The sequence below is a fragment of the Zootoca vivipara genome, chromosome 7, assembly GCF_963506605.1.
Source record: "Zootoca vivipara chromosome 7, rZooViv1.1, whole genome shotgun sequence".
Taxonomy (NCBI): Eukaryota; Metazoa; Chordata; class Lepidosauria; order Squamata; family Lacertidae; genus Zootoca; species Zootoca vivipara.
The window spans coordinates 25,023,787-25,038,546 of record NC_083282.1 but is presented as its reverse complement, the minus strand read 5'-3'; the positions used below and the strand labels follow the sequence as shown (position 1 = coordinate 25,038,546).

The 14,760-nt window shown below is 39.5% G+C and overlaps 1 protein-coding gene across 3 annotated transcripts in view; it reads left to right on the top strand.

Annotated features, from left to right (window-relative positions):
- Positions 1-14,760, top strand: part of PKN2 (protein kinase N2) — a 47,937-nt gene that overhangs the window by 19,320 nt on the left and 13,857 nt on the right. For all 3 annotated transcript variants that reach the window (XM_035121355.2, XM_060276747.1, XM_035121359.2), the window contains exons 2-8: positions 509-809; positions 6,009-6,160; positions 7,726-7,843; positions 9,354-9,499; positions 9,594-9,807; positions 11,760-11,945; positions 12,516-12,625. In XM_035121355.2, the coding sequence (XP_034977246.2) occupies positions 509-809; positions 6,009-6,160; positions 7,726-7,843; positions 9,354-9,499; positions 9,594-9,807; positions 11,760-11,945; positions 12,516-12,625 (1,227 nt within the window). The remainder of the gene's footprint in view (positions 1-508; positions 810-6,008; positions 6,161-7,725; positions 7,844-9,353; positions 9,500-9,593; positions 9,808-11,759; positions 11,946-12,515; positions 12,626-14,760) is intronic.

The following is a 14,760-nucleotide window of genomic DNA, read 5'->3' as shown; positions in this document are numbered from 1 at the left end:
CATACATACCTGCCTCTGTATTCCAGATTCAGTTCTGTGAAAATAATGCTTTTTAATCTTTCTGTTTCATCATGGGACATATCTGCTAAATATGCATAAATGCATTACTGTTACTTGGATTAATAATTGTCTAAATTCGCCTTCGAAACAGTGAAATCTACAGGGTGGCAATCTTGTGCGTACTTATGTGGGAGGATGTCTCTTTGAACTCAGTGAGACTTCTGAGACACGCCTAGGATTGCTGTGTTAGACTATTAGTTTCCAAGCATATCTGAACAGAGTCTAAATGCTTTGCAAATCCAATGGAACTTAAATGACTTCTGTTAAAAATAGGCACATGAAAGGTGTTGTGAAACTTGTTACTTTTAAGTGTTGTCAGTCAACATATAACACTATCATTGCCCCTGTAGTACATTTTCAAACAAGTGGTTAGTAAAAGGCCTCTTAAAATGAGTATTAGTATTACAGAGTCATTAATTAACTATTGTGCTTTTTATTCTTCCTGTAGGGAGATGTGCGAAATATTCTTGTCTCTGAGAGCGTGAGCATTGGACAAAAAGTGGACTATTCGGACACGATGGTACAGCAGAAGTTGGATGAAGTAAAGGACCAAATAAAGCGGGAAATAAGGAAGGAACTTAAAATCAAAGAAGGAGCAGAAAACCTCAGGAAGGTCACTACAGATAAAAAAAACCTGGCTTATGTAGACAATATTTTGAAAAAATCAAACAAGAAACTAGAAGAATTGCATCATAAATTACAGGAATTAAATGCTCATATTGTTGTAACAGAACCTGAAGATGTTACAGGTAAGTGAGTGGGTTTTTTTTTTAATGGAGGTACTTAAAATCATCCTCAACATTTAACCTAGAAGAGTTAGCAGTTAATTTTGTGATGACATCCTTCACATACTTCTGGTCTGCTTTTTAAATAGTGAGAGTTATATCAGAATTCACAAAGTTCTACCTCCAGATACATGCGCGTAAAGAGCAGCCATCCCCACTTTCGTTTAACTTAGGAAAGCAGCATTAGGAATCTCACTTAGTCCATTGCACATAATTATATTGCTTCTGCATCTTATTCCTCTAAGATGTTGCATAGTAATATGGAAATGAAGTAACTTGTAGTCGCAAATCATAGAAAATATGCTTCTTGTGACACTGTTCAGACTGTGGAATTCCAGTGAAACAAGTAAGGGAAATTCCTCTTGTGCTAATTTCAGTTTTCTTCTACACCTTAGTCAGTGAAAAGGAGTGCTTGGATTGAACTTCAGAGAACCAGTGTGGTGTAATGGTTACAGTGATGGACTGGGACCTGGGAGAGCAGGGTTCGAATCCCCACTTAGCCATGAAGCTCACTGGGTGACCTTGGGCCAGTTACCATGTCTTAGCCCAGGCATCCCCAAACTGCGGCCCTCCAGATGTTTTGGCCAACAACGCCCATGATCCCTAGCTAACAGGACCAGTGGTCGGGGAAGATGGGAATTGTAGTCCAAAACATCTGGAGGGCCGAAGTTTGGGGATGCCTGTCTTAGCCCATCCTACTTCACAGGGTTGTTGTGAGGATGAAATGGGGAGAAGGAGAACCATGTACACCACCTTGATATCTTTGGAAGATAAGAGGTGGTATATAAATGTAATAAATCTTTCACTCCCTAACAATTTTTCATAGAAATGAAGTCTTAGTCTTGCATGTGTAGCCCTTTGTCTGAAAGATGATAAAGTTCAAACAAGCATATTATATTAAAAATAAACTTTTAAAAAATCTGAGAAAATATATTACTGCTAAAGTAATACAGATAGCATCCTGCAGCTTAATTTTCATGGGAAGATACTGCTCATGCTCCTTCTAGTCACTCATTTTACAGGTGTTTTGAGCAAAATCAACTATGGGTCTAGGTACAGTGTCACTCAGGGACATGAAGTCTCAGTAAAGAACAATGTGTTTTGCATAGACTGAAAGCTCAGCTTTGTAGTTTTCCTATTTTGTGCAGATGCAGCAGGGGGAAAGGTGGGGTATAAATAAATTTCTTCTCCTCCTCCTCTTCCTCGCCATGAGGGGGTTGGTTACTCCCTGCTTTCATTGTCTTATTCTTTATCATCCCTGGTTCTCCATTGTGCTTGGGCAGAGCAGCTGGTGATACCTAGGTCTGGCCCTTCCAGGCTTGTACATGCTCCCCAGTCTTTGTTCTAGCAGCTCTGCTCTCTTGGGAGCATGAGAAGGTATCCCCAGCACAATGACAGTGAGGCTACTTGGTGCTTCCTCAATCCCAGCAGCTGTGTTGTAAGCTGGGTGTCCTGGGCATCGAACCTCTCCATTCCTCCTTGCGTCAGCAGAGATGAGAGGATGGCTGTCTGTTTCCCAGGCAACCAGGTCATCCCACTTCACCCCATCCACCTCTGTAGGCTCTGTTTCCTTTGTGTCAGAGCCACCTCTTTGTTCACAACATAATGATCTTGGGATGGTTCTGCCATCACCTTTTAAGAATGCTGCTGTTTTCTTCACGTACAAGCACTGCATCAGCTAATGGCAGTTATTATGTTTAGTTTGTGAACTCACAATCAACCCAATGGCAGGTCTTTGGCCATTTGAGGGTTTTTTCTTGGTTGGTACACACATGAAGTCTACTATCAAGTCTGCCATTCAGTAGACCTGAACAAAATAAAAAAATTCCTTCCAGTAGCACCTTAGAGACCTTGTTGTTTACCTCTAACTATTCAGTAGACCTGGTTAAGATTGCAACCCAAATGTCCCCTTCAAGCCATACAGATTACCGGTACTAAAATATATATCTTTATATTAGTAATTACTGAGGTGCATTGATAAGGACATTGGGAAACTATTGTTCTTTTGGAGAGTGCTAGAAGGTGAAGAAATCTAAAAACCTGTTATATTTTGGTTTCTCTACTGTAACAATAACAATTTGAAAAACTAATGTTTTTATCATTTGCTAACTTTGTAGCACTTTGAATCATAGCATTAGGCTTCTGCCTTTAAATGAGCACTCCTGTTAGAATGCTATAGAGAATGTAATATTTGCTGTTACTAATTCATTTTGTTAGTAAGCTTCTGAATATAATCCATATTGGAAATGCTTGTCAAAGCATGTAGTCATGTTTGAAGAGTTTTACCTTGGTTACAATCCTGTCCTAATTTTCTAGGAACCTATTTCAGCAGCTATTTGAAGAGGAAGATTAGAGGAAGGATTGGCATTTAAGTCTCAGTCATGAGGTAGTTTGCTCAAAAGTGGCAGTGTTGAATCGGCCATTAGGTTCAACAAGTTTTCCGTGGAGATGGAAATTCAACAACATGAAATAAATTTTCTTTCCATGTCAGCATTTCCCAATACTTTTTAGTCAGCTCTCTGTTTTATGTAAATTTGGACTATTCAGTTGGACAGAGAAAGTGTTTTTCATATATTGTAAGTGTATATTTCTGAAAAGCACAGTTGAATAACGCAAAGTACAATAAATAGTGTGGTTGAAACCAGATATCTCGCCATTATTTGTTGGAACCTATGTTTCTGTTGTTTAGTTCTATGTCCAATATCAAGCACATGCAGACATGTTTTCCAAGAAATATTTGTATTTCTTTCATGCTTCTGAGAATCAGTGGAGAAAATATAGCAGTAGCATACATCTGAGAGATAAAGGTGCTTCATTTTTTGTCACCTACCTCATATTTTGTGTTTTATTTATCTCTGGAAATTTGCTTGATGCATGTCTGTGTACACGTATATGCGTACAGTGAGAAACAGAAAGGAATAACTGGAGAGAACATTGAAGAAAGAACAAAAAAAATGGAAGGAATGGTAAAAGGAGGTATAGCAAATGTGAGATCAAAACAACATGGGCTAATTGGATTGTATCTAAGTCATACTCTGTGTACCTCATTGAAATAAGTGGGTGTATGTTAATGACTAAGTCCATTCATTTCAGTGGGGCTTAGAGACATCAATGTTAGGGAAATAGTTCTCTGTTTCACTCTGAATTTAAAATGGTAAAGCTGAGGAAAAGTGAACCAAGAGAATAATTTCAAAACGCTTTTTCCCTGGCCACGGCATTCCTTCTATGTTGACAGTATCTCTAGATGTGTGGAAGCTTTTTCAAGTTGTTCCCTGTAGTGGACATAATGATGGATGGACACAGTTTTTGTTGGAATGGGAAACTAGTTAATGTTCAGTAAATACATAATCAGTAAACATAAGATTAAACAAATTGTCACTGGCACCGAAATTATTGTAAAGCAACTAGACAATTTGTTGATGCAATCCATGGATGGTTTTATAACTATAAAAGCCACAACTAGTTCTGCTTTTTTATTACTTTATAGCAGGCAAGTCCAACAGGTAGATCGTGATCTACCGGTAGATCACTGGACGTCTAAGGTAGATCACTGGTAGATCACTGGCTCAACATTTTTGCCCTGCACCCCCCAAAAATGGTGCTTTCCTTCTCCCTAAAAGAAGCTCAACAACTTTGACTTGAACCCCCCAAAAGGGGGTAGATCACTGCCAGTTTATACAGTGGTGCCTTGCTAGACGAATTTAATTCGTTCCATGGGTCAATTCGTATAACGAAAAATTCGTCTAGTGAATCCCATAGGAATGCATTGAATTTTATTTTTATTTTATTTTTTGCCCATAGGAACGCATTAATTGAATTTCAGTGCATTCCTATGGGAAACCGCAATTCGCTAGACGAATTTTTCGTAAAATGAATTCGTCTTGCGGGGCAACCTCTGCTTGAAAAATCTCTTCGTTAAGCGAAAAATTCGTCTTACAGGGCATTCGTCTAGCGAGGCACCACTGTAACTCTGTGAGTAGATCGCAGTCTCTTGGGAGTTGGCCACCCCTGCTTTATAGTAATCTCTGTGGTAGTTACTACTAACCAAAAAAAAAAGTTTTTTAATTAGACATTCAGGCTTGCTCATGTTAACAATTCTTTCCTTTTCACCAAGTCACTTAAACAATACAGGCAGTCCTTTTTTTCTTATGCTAGCTCTAGTGTTCTTGGCATAAGAAATGAATGACTTAAAGCGTTAGGCACTGTAACCTACAACAAATAGTAACTTGTGCTTACCCATTGTATGTATGTAGAACATAAAGGAGATTAACTGAATCAACATCCTGTAAAGAGAGAGGGGGAGAGGATTGGATACACAAATAGAAGGGATATTTTTGTTAATGGAAGTGTTTTGGATTCAGCAGATGCTTCCACGGCTGGAAGTCTGGCAGGGCAGGAGGGGAAGGATAGTCATCATGCCAGTGGTTCTACAGTAGTGGTTCTACATCAGGCATCCCCAAACTTCGGCCCTCCAGATGTTTTGGACTACAAAACATCTTCCCCGACCACTGGTCCTGCTAGCTAGGGATCATGGGAGTTGTAGGCCAAAACATCTGGAGGGCCGCAGTTTGGGGGTGCCTGTTCTACAGCGGCCCCCAGAGCAGACGTTCATGGGGATTTTCGATGTGAGAGTTTCATGAGCAGAATTCTGGAACTGAGCCATTATTTATTGCAGTTGACCTTATTCTCAGCTTTTACTGGAAATGCTTTTCCATTATATTTGAAATATATTTGTGAAATATTATATTTGATAATATCTCTTAGAACTATTATTAGTGAATGGTTTAATTTTGTCCAAGAACTGTTTCCTTAGATTATCAGTTCTCAGTTAGAGTGGAAAAGCTATACTGTATACCAGTCACCCAAGACAAGATAGGAAACATGATAGTCTGTGCCTCAGTGGGAAACCATCACTTTGACATGGACACCAGTTTATGCAAAATACTGAAAAGTTACTACAATAGAAAGCATGGTAGATATCAGCTGTAATCTTGGGCAAAGATATAAAATATTTCTTAATAGGATACTGTGTGCTTACTAAAATAATTTGACTAACTGAAATAATTTTATATTAATCTTAATACTTTGACATTTTGATATTTTAATCTAGCATAGATCTGTTTAGAATAATTGTTGTTTGGCTTGATTATATGTAATACACAGATTGCCCCAGAACTCCAGATACACCGAACAGTGACCCTCGTTTTCCAACTAACAACAGGCTGATGGCCTTAAAAAAACAGTTGGATATAGAATTGAAAGTAAAACAAGGTGCAGAGAATATGATCCACATGTATTCAAATGGTTCATCAAAGGTAAGACTTATGAAAAGCCAGTTAAATTTGCTATCTTTCCAGTTTGCGTGCAAATGGCATTTTTTTTTCCAGTTGAGGAACCCACCCAGAGTGGCTGGGAAACTCAGCCAGATGGGCAGGGTAGAAATAATAAATTATTGTTATTGTTATTAATCTTGGGTAAGCCAGACAGTGTTGAATAAATGTATACTTCCATAAAGAGTGGTGTGGTCATTTAGAAGTAATTTATGTTTGATCCCAATAGGCTATCATACATGCATCGCATTATTTGAAAAACAAAAAATGTTGGGGGAGTTTGCCACATTCTGAAAAACTGATATTATATCACTACCTGATATGGGTAGTGTGACAAAATGCCTTGTAGGAAAATCCATCATATGCTGCATTAAAACAAAGTTTCTAAATGCATTTTGTTGCCAGGCAAGGCAGGAATCTTTTGTTCGCTGGTTGAGTACCTGCTTCTTTTGAGAAGATGTGCCAACTGAACATCTCGGATTATGGTGTAGCTTTTTATTTTTTTATTTTTTTTAAAAAACAACCTTTGCCCATCCCATTCTTACACTTTGGAAGTGCTACATCTGTCTCAATCCCAGGAATAGTGCTCATCAGCAACCCTAACTTGGAACCAGGATGTTGGCATGTGGGGAAAGAACAAAAGAAATGCAGATTACTATAAGTGATCTGAATGGATTGCAGAGACTCTCAGTTAGCAGTTTGAATTGCTTCCTGATGGCTCTGTGACCTTTTTGAAACTCAATTTGTAGCTTTCCAAGCACTGTTTCAGTTATACATGTTAAATTACGCTGTTAATCTTACTACAGCACTTCTAACATGGAGGGAAGCTGTTTCTTCCAAGCTCCTTTCCATTACTTCAAATATTTAAAAGCCTTGTTTTCCCTTACAAGCTCTACCAGTATGTGTGTGGATAGTTTTGTCATATATTTTATTTGCAGAAACATCTTCCACATTCTCTACTGGCAAACAAATGCAAATGACATTATGGTGCAAGTACTTAACTTTGGGGATCAGTGACTGCCGATAAAAATTTCAAGGGCTTGCAGAAATTCCAGTCATAAGTTTATACAGTCCACATGACATTACAATCAGTCCAGGAGCCCTTTGGTGATAAGCAATGTGTTGCAGAGTACAGTAGTGCAACATTTTAGTTTTGCTTTCTGTGCGAACTTTGAATTGTTCCGCAGTACAGCAGTTCTGCATGTTGAAAGCTTCCACTCAAGTCTCTTGGGTTGCTGGGATCTACTTTCCTATTAAAACTTTATTTTTAATACTCTGCCATCTTCTGCAAGTGTCTGTGATAGGTTAAAATATATAGCAAGAAGAAAGAAATTTAAAGAGGCAGGAGTAGAGCAATTGATGCAAAGTTCTGACAAGTGGATGAAGCGTAAATTGAGGGGGAAATACAGTGGAGGAAGGAAACAGCAAAATGTATTACACAATGATTTCTGAATCGCCTTGAAATTGTCAAAAAAAGACAACACAAGCTGCTGTTACTTGGATGTCCCTCCAGAATTCATATTTTAAGAGCATCTTTATTTTCTTTTTAGGATAGAAAGCTTCTTGCGACAGCTCAACAGATGCTTCAGGACAGCAAGACAAAAATTGAAGTTATAAGGATGCAGATACTTCAGGCAGTCCAGACTAATGAATTGGCTTTTGATAATGGTGAAGCATTCAAGAGAAGAACGTTCTCTAAACTGTTGATAGAATCTTGGATAGGATCTTGCCTTCCCCCTCAACCCCGGGGAAAATTCTAAATCTCCAGGGTTGGCAAGCCAGCCCCACTTTCTGGGAACTTCTCTGGCTTGCCCAACTCTATCAAAAGTGGGTGTGGGATAGTGCAGGCTTCTCTACATCTGTATTGTTTCATCTCTCCCCAGATGAAGACCTGATTTATACAGGACTCTTGCCACATGGAAAGCCCCAAATTGTAAGCTTTCCACAAATGCCTAGTCACATTTTCAGTGTCCTTCCCTGATGTGCTGGCCCATTCACATGTAAGGTTAGAAAACTAGCCATTAATAGCCTGGCTGAGTGGTGCTTTGGCCTGCTGTACAGTGGGTCATTGCACATGGTAAATTAATTTAAAATGTGACCAGGCATGCATGGTGCACTAGTAAAGGCTTTCTGCATGGCCCGTATCCTTCATAAATCTTGTGTTAGAAGCTTGTAATGAAATATGGGCACCAGATTTCCATCATCTACAGCCAGACAGAATTGAGGACTCCCTCAGTGTATGAATGAGATAGTGAGCAAACCTATGGTGGTTGAGAAAGGTGATACCTTGCATAGAAAATAGAAAGGGGGCTCATGGAATAGGCTGCAGAGCAAACTGAGTTGATTGTAACAATTCGAGTAAAATAGCAATGTGGCCCACTTCACTTAATAAAAATGACCCTCAGAGTGAAATGAGTTGTGCACTCCATTTCAGTAGCACTAACAGAAGTGTTGCAACTCCTGCCCCTTTTGCTGAGAAAATTGTGAGCGTGAGCTAAAGGTTTGAGAAGGAAATAAACTATAAGAACTTATATGGCTGCATTAGCACATAACACTCAGCCATGGTTTTGCCTTACATTCACAGGCTGGAAAGAGGCTGACTGAAGTCTCAGGCTTGCATGCTCTCCTCTCTTCCAGTGTGGGCAGGAGAAGACCTTGCCAGTGTTTTGTTTCAGATTCCCCTAATCTTGACTTGTCCTTGCGTGCAAGCTAGGGATTTTGAGTTTATCACAAATTCTGGCCATTTTCAAAACAAGCCAATTTCAAAGCACGGTCTACGAAGCTGCATTGTTTTAACCAACACCAGCCACGTGCCAATTTGGAGATTACCCAGCAAGGTGGATATTGTCTCAACAGCCTTCATGAAGAGTTGGAATCCAATGACACCATACAGCTACCCTAAAAAATATGCTGCAGTGCTATCAGTTGTTGCATGCAAAAGGACCACTTGGTCTCAGGACCACAGGTATTCCTGAGGTCTTCACATTGGCAGATGATGTGTTTTTGAGAATTGTAACCTAAACTTAAAATCTCACTACTTTCACCAACTAGGCTAGGACTTTTAATTATTGCTGGTTGTTGGGGTCAGAATGTTTAGCAGTTCTGTGTATTAAGATAACCATATTAAAAAGTTAGTTGAATGCATACTAAATATCTGTGTGTGTATTTTTACCTGCAGCAAAGCCTGTTATAAGCCCGCTTGAACTCCGAATGGAGGAACTGCGGCATCATTTTAGGATAGAATATGCAGTAGCAGAAGGAGCAAAAAATGTTATGAAGTTGCTCGGATCTGGAAAAGTTACTGACAGAAAAGCACTATCAGAGGTAATTTTAACAGAGTAAATAAAATCTGAATTTTAACAGTTCTATTTCAATAATTTTCTTAGCGGATTTCTTTTCTTATTTTTTCATGAACAAGGCTCAAGCAAGATTTAATGAATCAAGCCAGAAGTTGGACCTCTTAAAGTATTCACTAGAACAGAGACTTAATGAACTCCCTAAAAACCACCCCAAAAGCAGTATTATTATAGAAGAACTTTCACTTGTTTCGTCACCAACACTAAGTCCACGTCAAAGTATGATCTCTACACAGAATCAATATAGTACACTATCCAAGCCAGCAGCTTTAACAGGTTTGTTGTGCTGTGGTGTTCTTTTTTTCTGGAAATGTTGTTTGTTTTTGTTTCTGTTTGCACTCAATGCATAATTGTGAGTATTTCAGTTGCTGACTAACCTCAAACTTCTGAGTGGTGGCTTGCATTTACTCTATGTTGGTTAAGAAGATTCTTGCGGTTGGTGCTTTTAAGAGGCAGGTCTTGCTATTCTAGCACAGCAAAACCCAAAGTATTTTTGTAATCGGAATTGGCAAATTAATTAATATTGGAGACTTTTAGAGTTGTGTCCAACTCTGTGTGTGCAGTGGTCTGCTTGCACAATAGGACTTTTCTCCCCAGGAACCCCAAAATCTGCTCATCTGGGACATATTTTGAGGGTGTGGGAGGTGGGGCACAGGGGAGAGGGGGGAAGTTGTGTTGCCCAAGCAGAAGTATGTTGCATGAGACTTGTGGATTGCCAAACATTGGATAAAACCCCTTGTCCCAACATCTGATCAAGCAAAGGATTTCAGCCCCCCACCCCCAAGCCAATTCCTGGGACCCACAAAGTCCTACTATCCACTAGTAGAGTCTAACACAGAATTTAGAAGCCCTTGCTATGATGCTTTTAATATCCCCAAATGCTTTGAGAACATCTGCTCCATTATTCCTCGTGTTACAGTTTTAGGTGACGTGGGGGGTTGTGGACTCTCACTGGTCAACCATCAGACATGGCAGTAGAGATGAAGTATGGTCATAATCACATGCAACTGAGTTGTGATGGAAATTAAGTTTTTCCTAAAGGGAGATTTCTACAAAGCATTAAGACTTTGCTAATAATGTGAAGAGAGAATTTCAAATAGCAGCAATGTATAAAAATGAATCTCCCATTTACTTGTGCTAATGGGTTTTCTAGATTAAAGTAATTAAATATAAGAAATTTAAGAGTTAGTATTCCACAAGAATAAACGTCTGCACAGGGGTTATGGAAGTTGAGACTATATAGTCCAACAGTTCCTCTTGACAGCCTGTGTGTGTGTCTGTAATTGCAGCACTTCATAAAGAAAATAAATTCCAAGATATTTCGTATGCTTAATGAAGATCTTAAATACATCCCTGCAGATTTTATTTGCTAACTTGAAGCAGGTGTTGAATAAAAACTCTGTTCCTAATATGTTGTTTACTAAATTATTTAATAAACAACCAAATTAGAAGCACGAGCACAGCTGTTAGCTTGTGTTTCCGAAAATGACTTTAGTTTTTAAACTGAACTTGTAGCAGAACTAGCTCGTTACATACATAGTCCTGCGCACACAATCTGTCCCTTGCCAAATAAATTCACATTGAAAGTTCACATGTAAGTCAAGGTTGAAATGGTAAAAGTTGATTTGCATTTTTCTTACAAAATTAATGTTCCTTTTTACTGTATATGTGTTAAAAGTATAATGGTGGTATTCAGCTAATTTTTACTCCGTGTAGGCCTATTGAAATTAATGGGTTTAGCTTAATCATGTTAATTTATTTCAGTGGGTCTACTCTGAGTGACACTTGTTGACTATCGCCCAGTGTGTAAGGTAGCATTTCCCAAACTGTTGCCCTCTAGAAATTTTGGACTGTAATTCCCATCAACCCAAGCCAGCATAGCCATTGGCCAAGGATTTATGAGTTATATCCAGCAACATCTAGAAGGCCTCACATTGAGAGGGGTGATGTATGAAAACAAATGTATGTTTCGAAAGGCATGGATAGTGCTGTAAAACTTGTGAAGGTGTGCCACCCATATATATGTATGTTTATTTTTCCATGGACATTGTGTGATGTAGCTCTTTCATTGTGGCTAGCTAAAAAATAAGGTTCGTGCTATTAGATCGTCTCCACAAGACTGAAAGCTTGTGAGTTTTCTGTCCTACTACCATTCATGAGCTATTTGTATTTGCTGAAGCTGGTGTTTTGCTAGGAATATGAGCCAAGGCAATCTGATCTCATTTTAGGTACTTTGGAAGTTAGGCTCATGGGCTGCCAAGATATTTTGGAGAATGTCCCCGGTCGATCAAAAGCCACATCCATTACTCTACCTGGATGGAGTCCAAGTGAAGCCAGATCATCTTTCATGAGCCGAACAAGCAAAAGTAAAAGTGGGAGTAGTCGGAACCTCCTGAAAACGGATGATTTGTCCAGTTCAGTACATTTTAACTTTGCTTTTATCTTCAGAAAACACTTTCATGAAGCCTTTTAGTAAGCGTAAATACATGTAAAATTGGGTTAATAGTAGTACTACTTAACAGGGGTATACTCAAGCACATCAGATCATTCAGGCTGAGGTCTTGAACAAGTTGCCTGTTTCGGAATAGGAGCATGAATCCTAAAAAATATTAAGCAGCTTGAAAAGTACACTGGCTTGGGGGTGCTGCCATGTAAGACACTGCTGAAGCATTCCAGGGAAGGAGCCCTGGTACCAGCTTCCATCACCACTGCCAGGCACATTGGTGAAGAAAGATGGAGGGAATACTGTCACCAGTGCCAAGTCCTTTATCAGCGAAGGGTTGAACCCCACTCACAATGGATTGGGAAACTTCAACGTTTAAAATAATCGTAAACTTAACAATGGCCATAGATTCTTGCAGCTCATAATGTTTGTATTTGCTTTTCCATTCCAGACACATAACCAGTTCTTGCATGTTTTGCTTGTTTTACTCCCTGAAAATCCTCTTAAAGTTCTAAGCTGAGTTTGTGTAATTTTCTTGCAGATGAAATCTGTGCTGTTTTGAAGTTGGACAATACGGTGGTTGATCAAACTAGCTGGAAGCCTATTTCCAATCAGTCATGGGATCAGAAATTTACACTGGAGCTAGACCGAGTAAGGACCTCTTTATTGTGTTAACAGTGAATACCAACTTGGTAATTTTACGTTTATTTGTCTGTATATATACACGGAGAGGTCTTGGCTTGGATCTGAAGTTTTCTTGGGGGGGGGGTTGCTGCCCTGCTCCTGCTGGTCCTTGAAAATCCAGTTCCGAGTTCTGGGGTATTACTTGAAACAGGATGTTATGAGGCACTGAAATCTGCAGCAAGGGGACTGGAGGAGTCAGCAAAAATTTGAGAGGGCACTTGCATAAGCAGAAGTTCATCCCATCCTATAGGATTCTAAGTCTCTGTATTTTTTAATAAATCCCCCACTATTGGTGATTTATGGCTCTTATCTGTCAGTTTCTTGAGGCTGAAGTTAAGAGCGAATGTAGATTTTAATGAGTGATAAACAGTATTTCCTCTGGTTAGATAAATTATTTCAATAGACCTGAAAGTAGATAGACTGGAAAACAACAAAGCTCTAAGATCTAGCTAATAAAGTTTTATAAAAAGTCAAACAATTATTCTTAAAATAACAACAACAACAAAATTCTTCACTTGCTATTTTCACAGTCTGCCATTTGCTTTAATGTGAGAGGGTGAAAGGAAACTGACATTTGGCTAATGAATAAGATTTCTTCCAAAGTTAAATATATACCATATTCTTCCAGAATATATTTTTTAAAAAAATACAGCCCATCAATTATATATTTAAAAAAACATTACATCAATTGAACTGATTTTGAAGTTAATATCCCAACTAATTCTTTCTTCAGGAAAGAGATTTAAGCTAAAATGTCTGGGCAACAGAAGTGTATTTTAAATTCCTTTGAAATCAGTGCAGTTTAAGCACTGAACTGAAGACTTGTTAATATTTTTTAACTTTCTGGAATGAATACGTCCCATGAAGGTGGTCTTGAGTGTTGGGGTAAATTCACACATGCAGACCATTTGTTTCCTTAGGCAGAAACAATGCAAGTTAGTAAATGGAGATGGCTTGAAGCACTCTGATAACGGAAAATTGTTCCATTTAATAGGATCCAATGATAGCAGAGGATTTTGTGGAGATTGGGAGAGCCTGTTTATATTTGTGAATTGAAACAGAAAAATTACCTGTGTCCGATTCTCCTTTGTTGTTTGTTGTTGTTGTTGTCAATAAACACTTACAGAAATGCCTAAAAGGTTCTAAGTGGTGTACAATTATTTAAAATAAAAGCCTGCATGTTCACAATATGATAGAGATGATGCAAAAGGGAAAAGCAAGGAGGGGGCCATGTTGGTCTTTACCATGCTCTTGAGAGGCAAGAGGTGCAGCCTCCCAGTAGCCCAAAGCTTCCCTTGAGCTTTGTGGTCCCAGAGCAATTGACGTGTGGAGCCAAGTGCTCATTCTGGCAGGGAGGAGGGAATCTAGCTCCCTTCAGCTGTTCCTTCTCTGACTGATGGATGGGGACAGGCTGAACTCCCCCTCTGCATGCTGTTCTTCCTGGGAGGCAGGAGGTGCAACCTCTCGGTGACCCTTGGTCCCCTACGGACAGCAGAGGCCAGAGTGTTCTTCCCTTCGGCACTGTTGCCCAGGCTATATATTACAGAAGTTGCAGGAGTTTCCTTTTATCCTCCACTGTGACTGCCAGTAGTAAATCGTTCCATTTCAGCCTACCTAGTGCCGCACTGAATTAAGCTACCTGTAGTGTTTGTTCTGCATGTATGGGTATTGTTTCAAGTGGTTCTGCAAGGCTAGAATGTCGCCTTGTAAAGCTATATATTTTCATGTTTCATCTTTCATAACATGGACTGCATTAGACTCTCTATGCGGGTGTTTTGATTGTAGCCATTTTAAATAGGAACATGCTTTACAAAGGGCCTTGTAAAACCCTAGGTTCACCCTGAGCACTGTTGCAGTTGGGGGGGGGGGCAAGGTGCAGCGGTGGTACAACACAGGTTCATTTGGTTTCCAGTATCTTGAGGGGCTCGGATCGATCCCTGCCTGTAACCCTGTAGGTCCACAGCCAGTCAAGTGTAGAGAAAACTGATTTGAACAGGTTAATGGTCTGACACAGGGGTCTGCAACCTAAGGCCCATGGGCCACAAGCAGCCCATGAGGGTCATTTAACCGGCCCATGGACCCCTGCCGCCTAGTCGGGCACC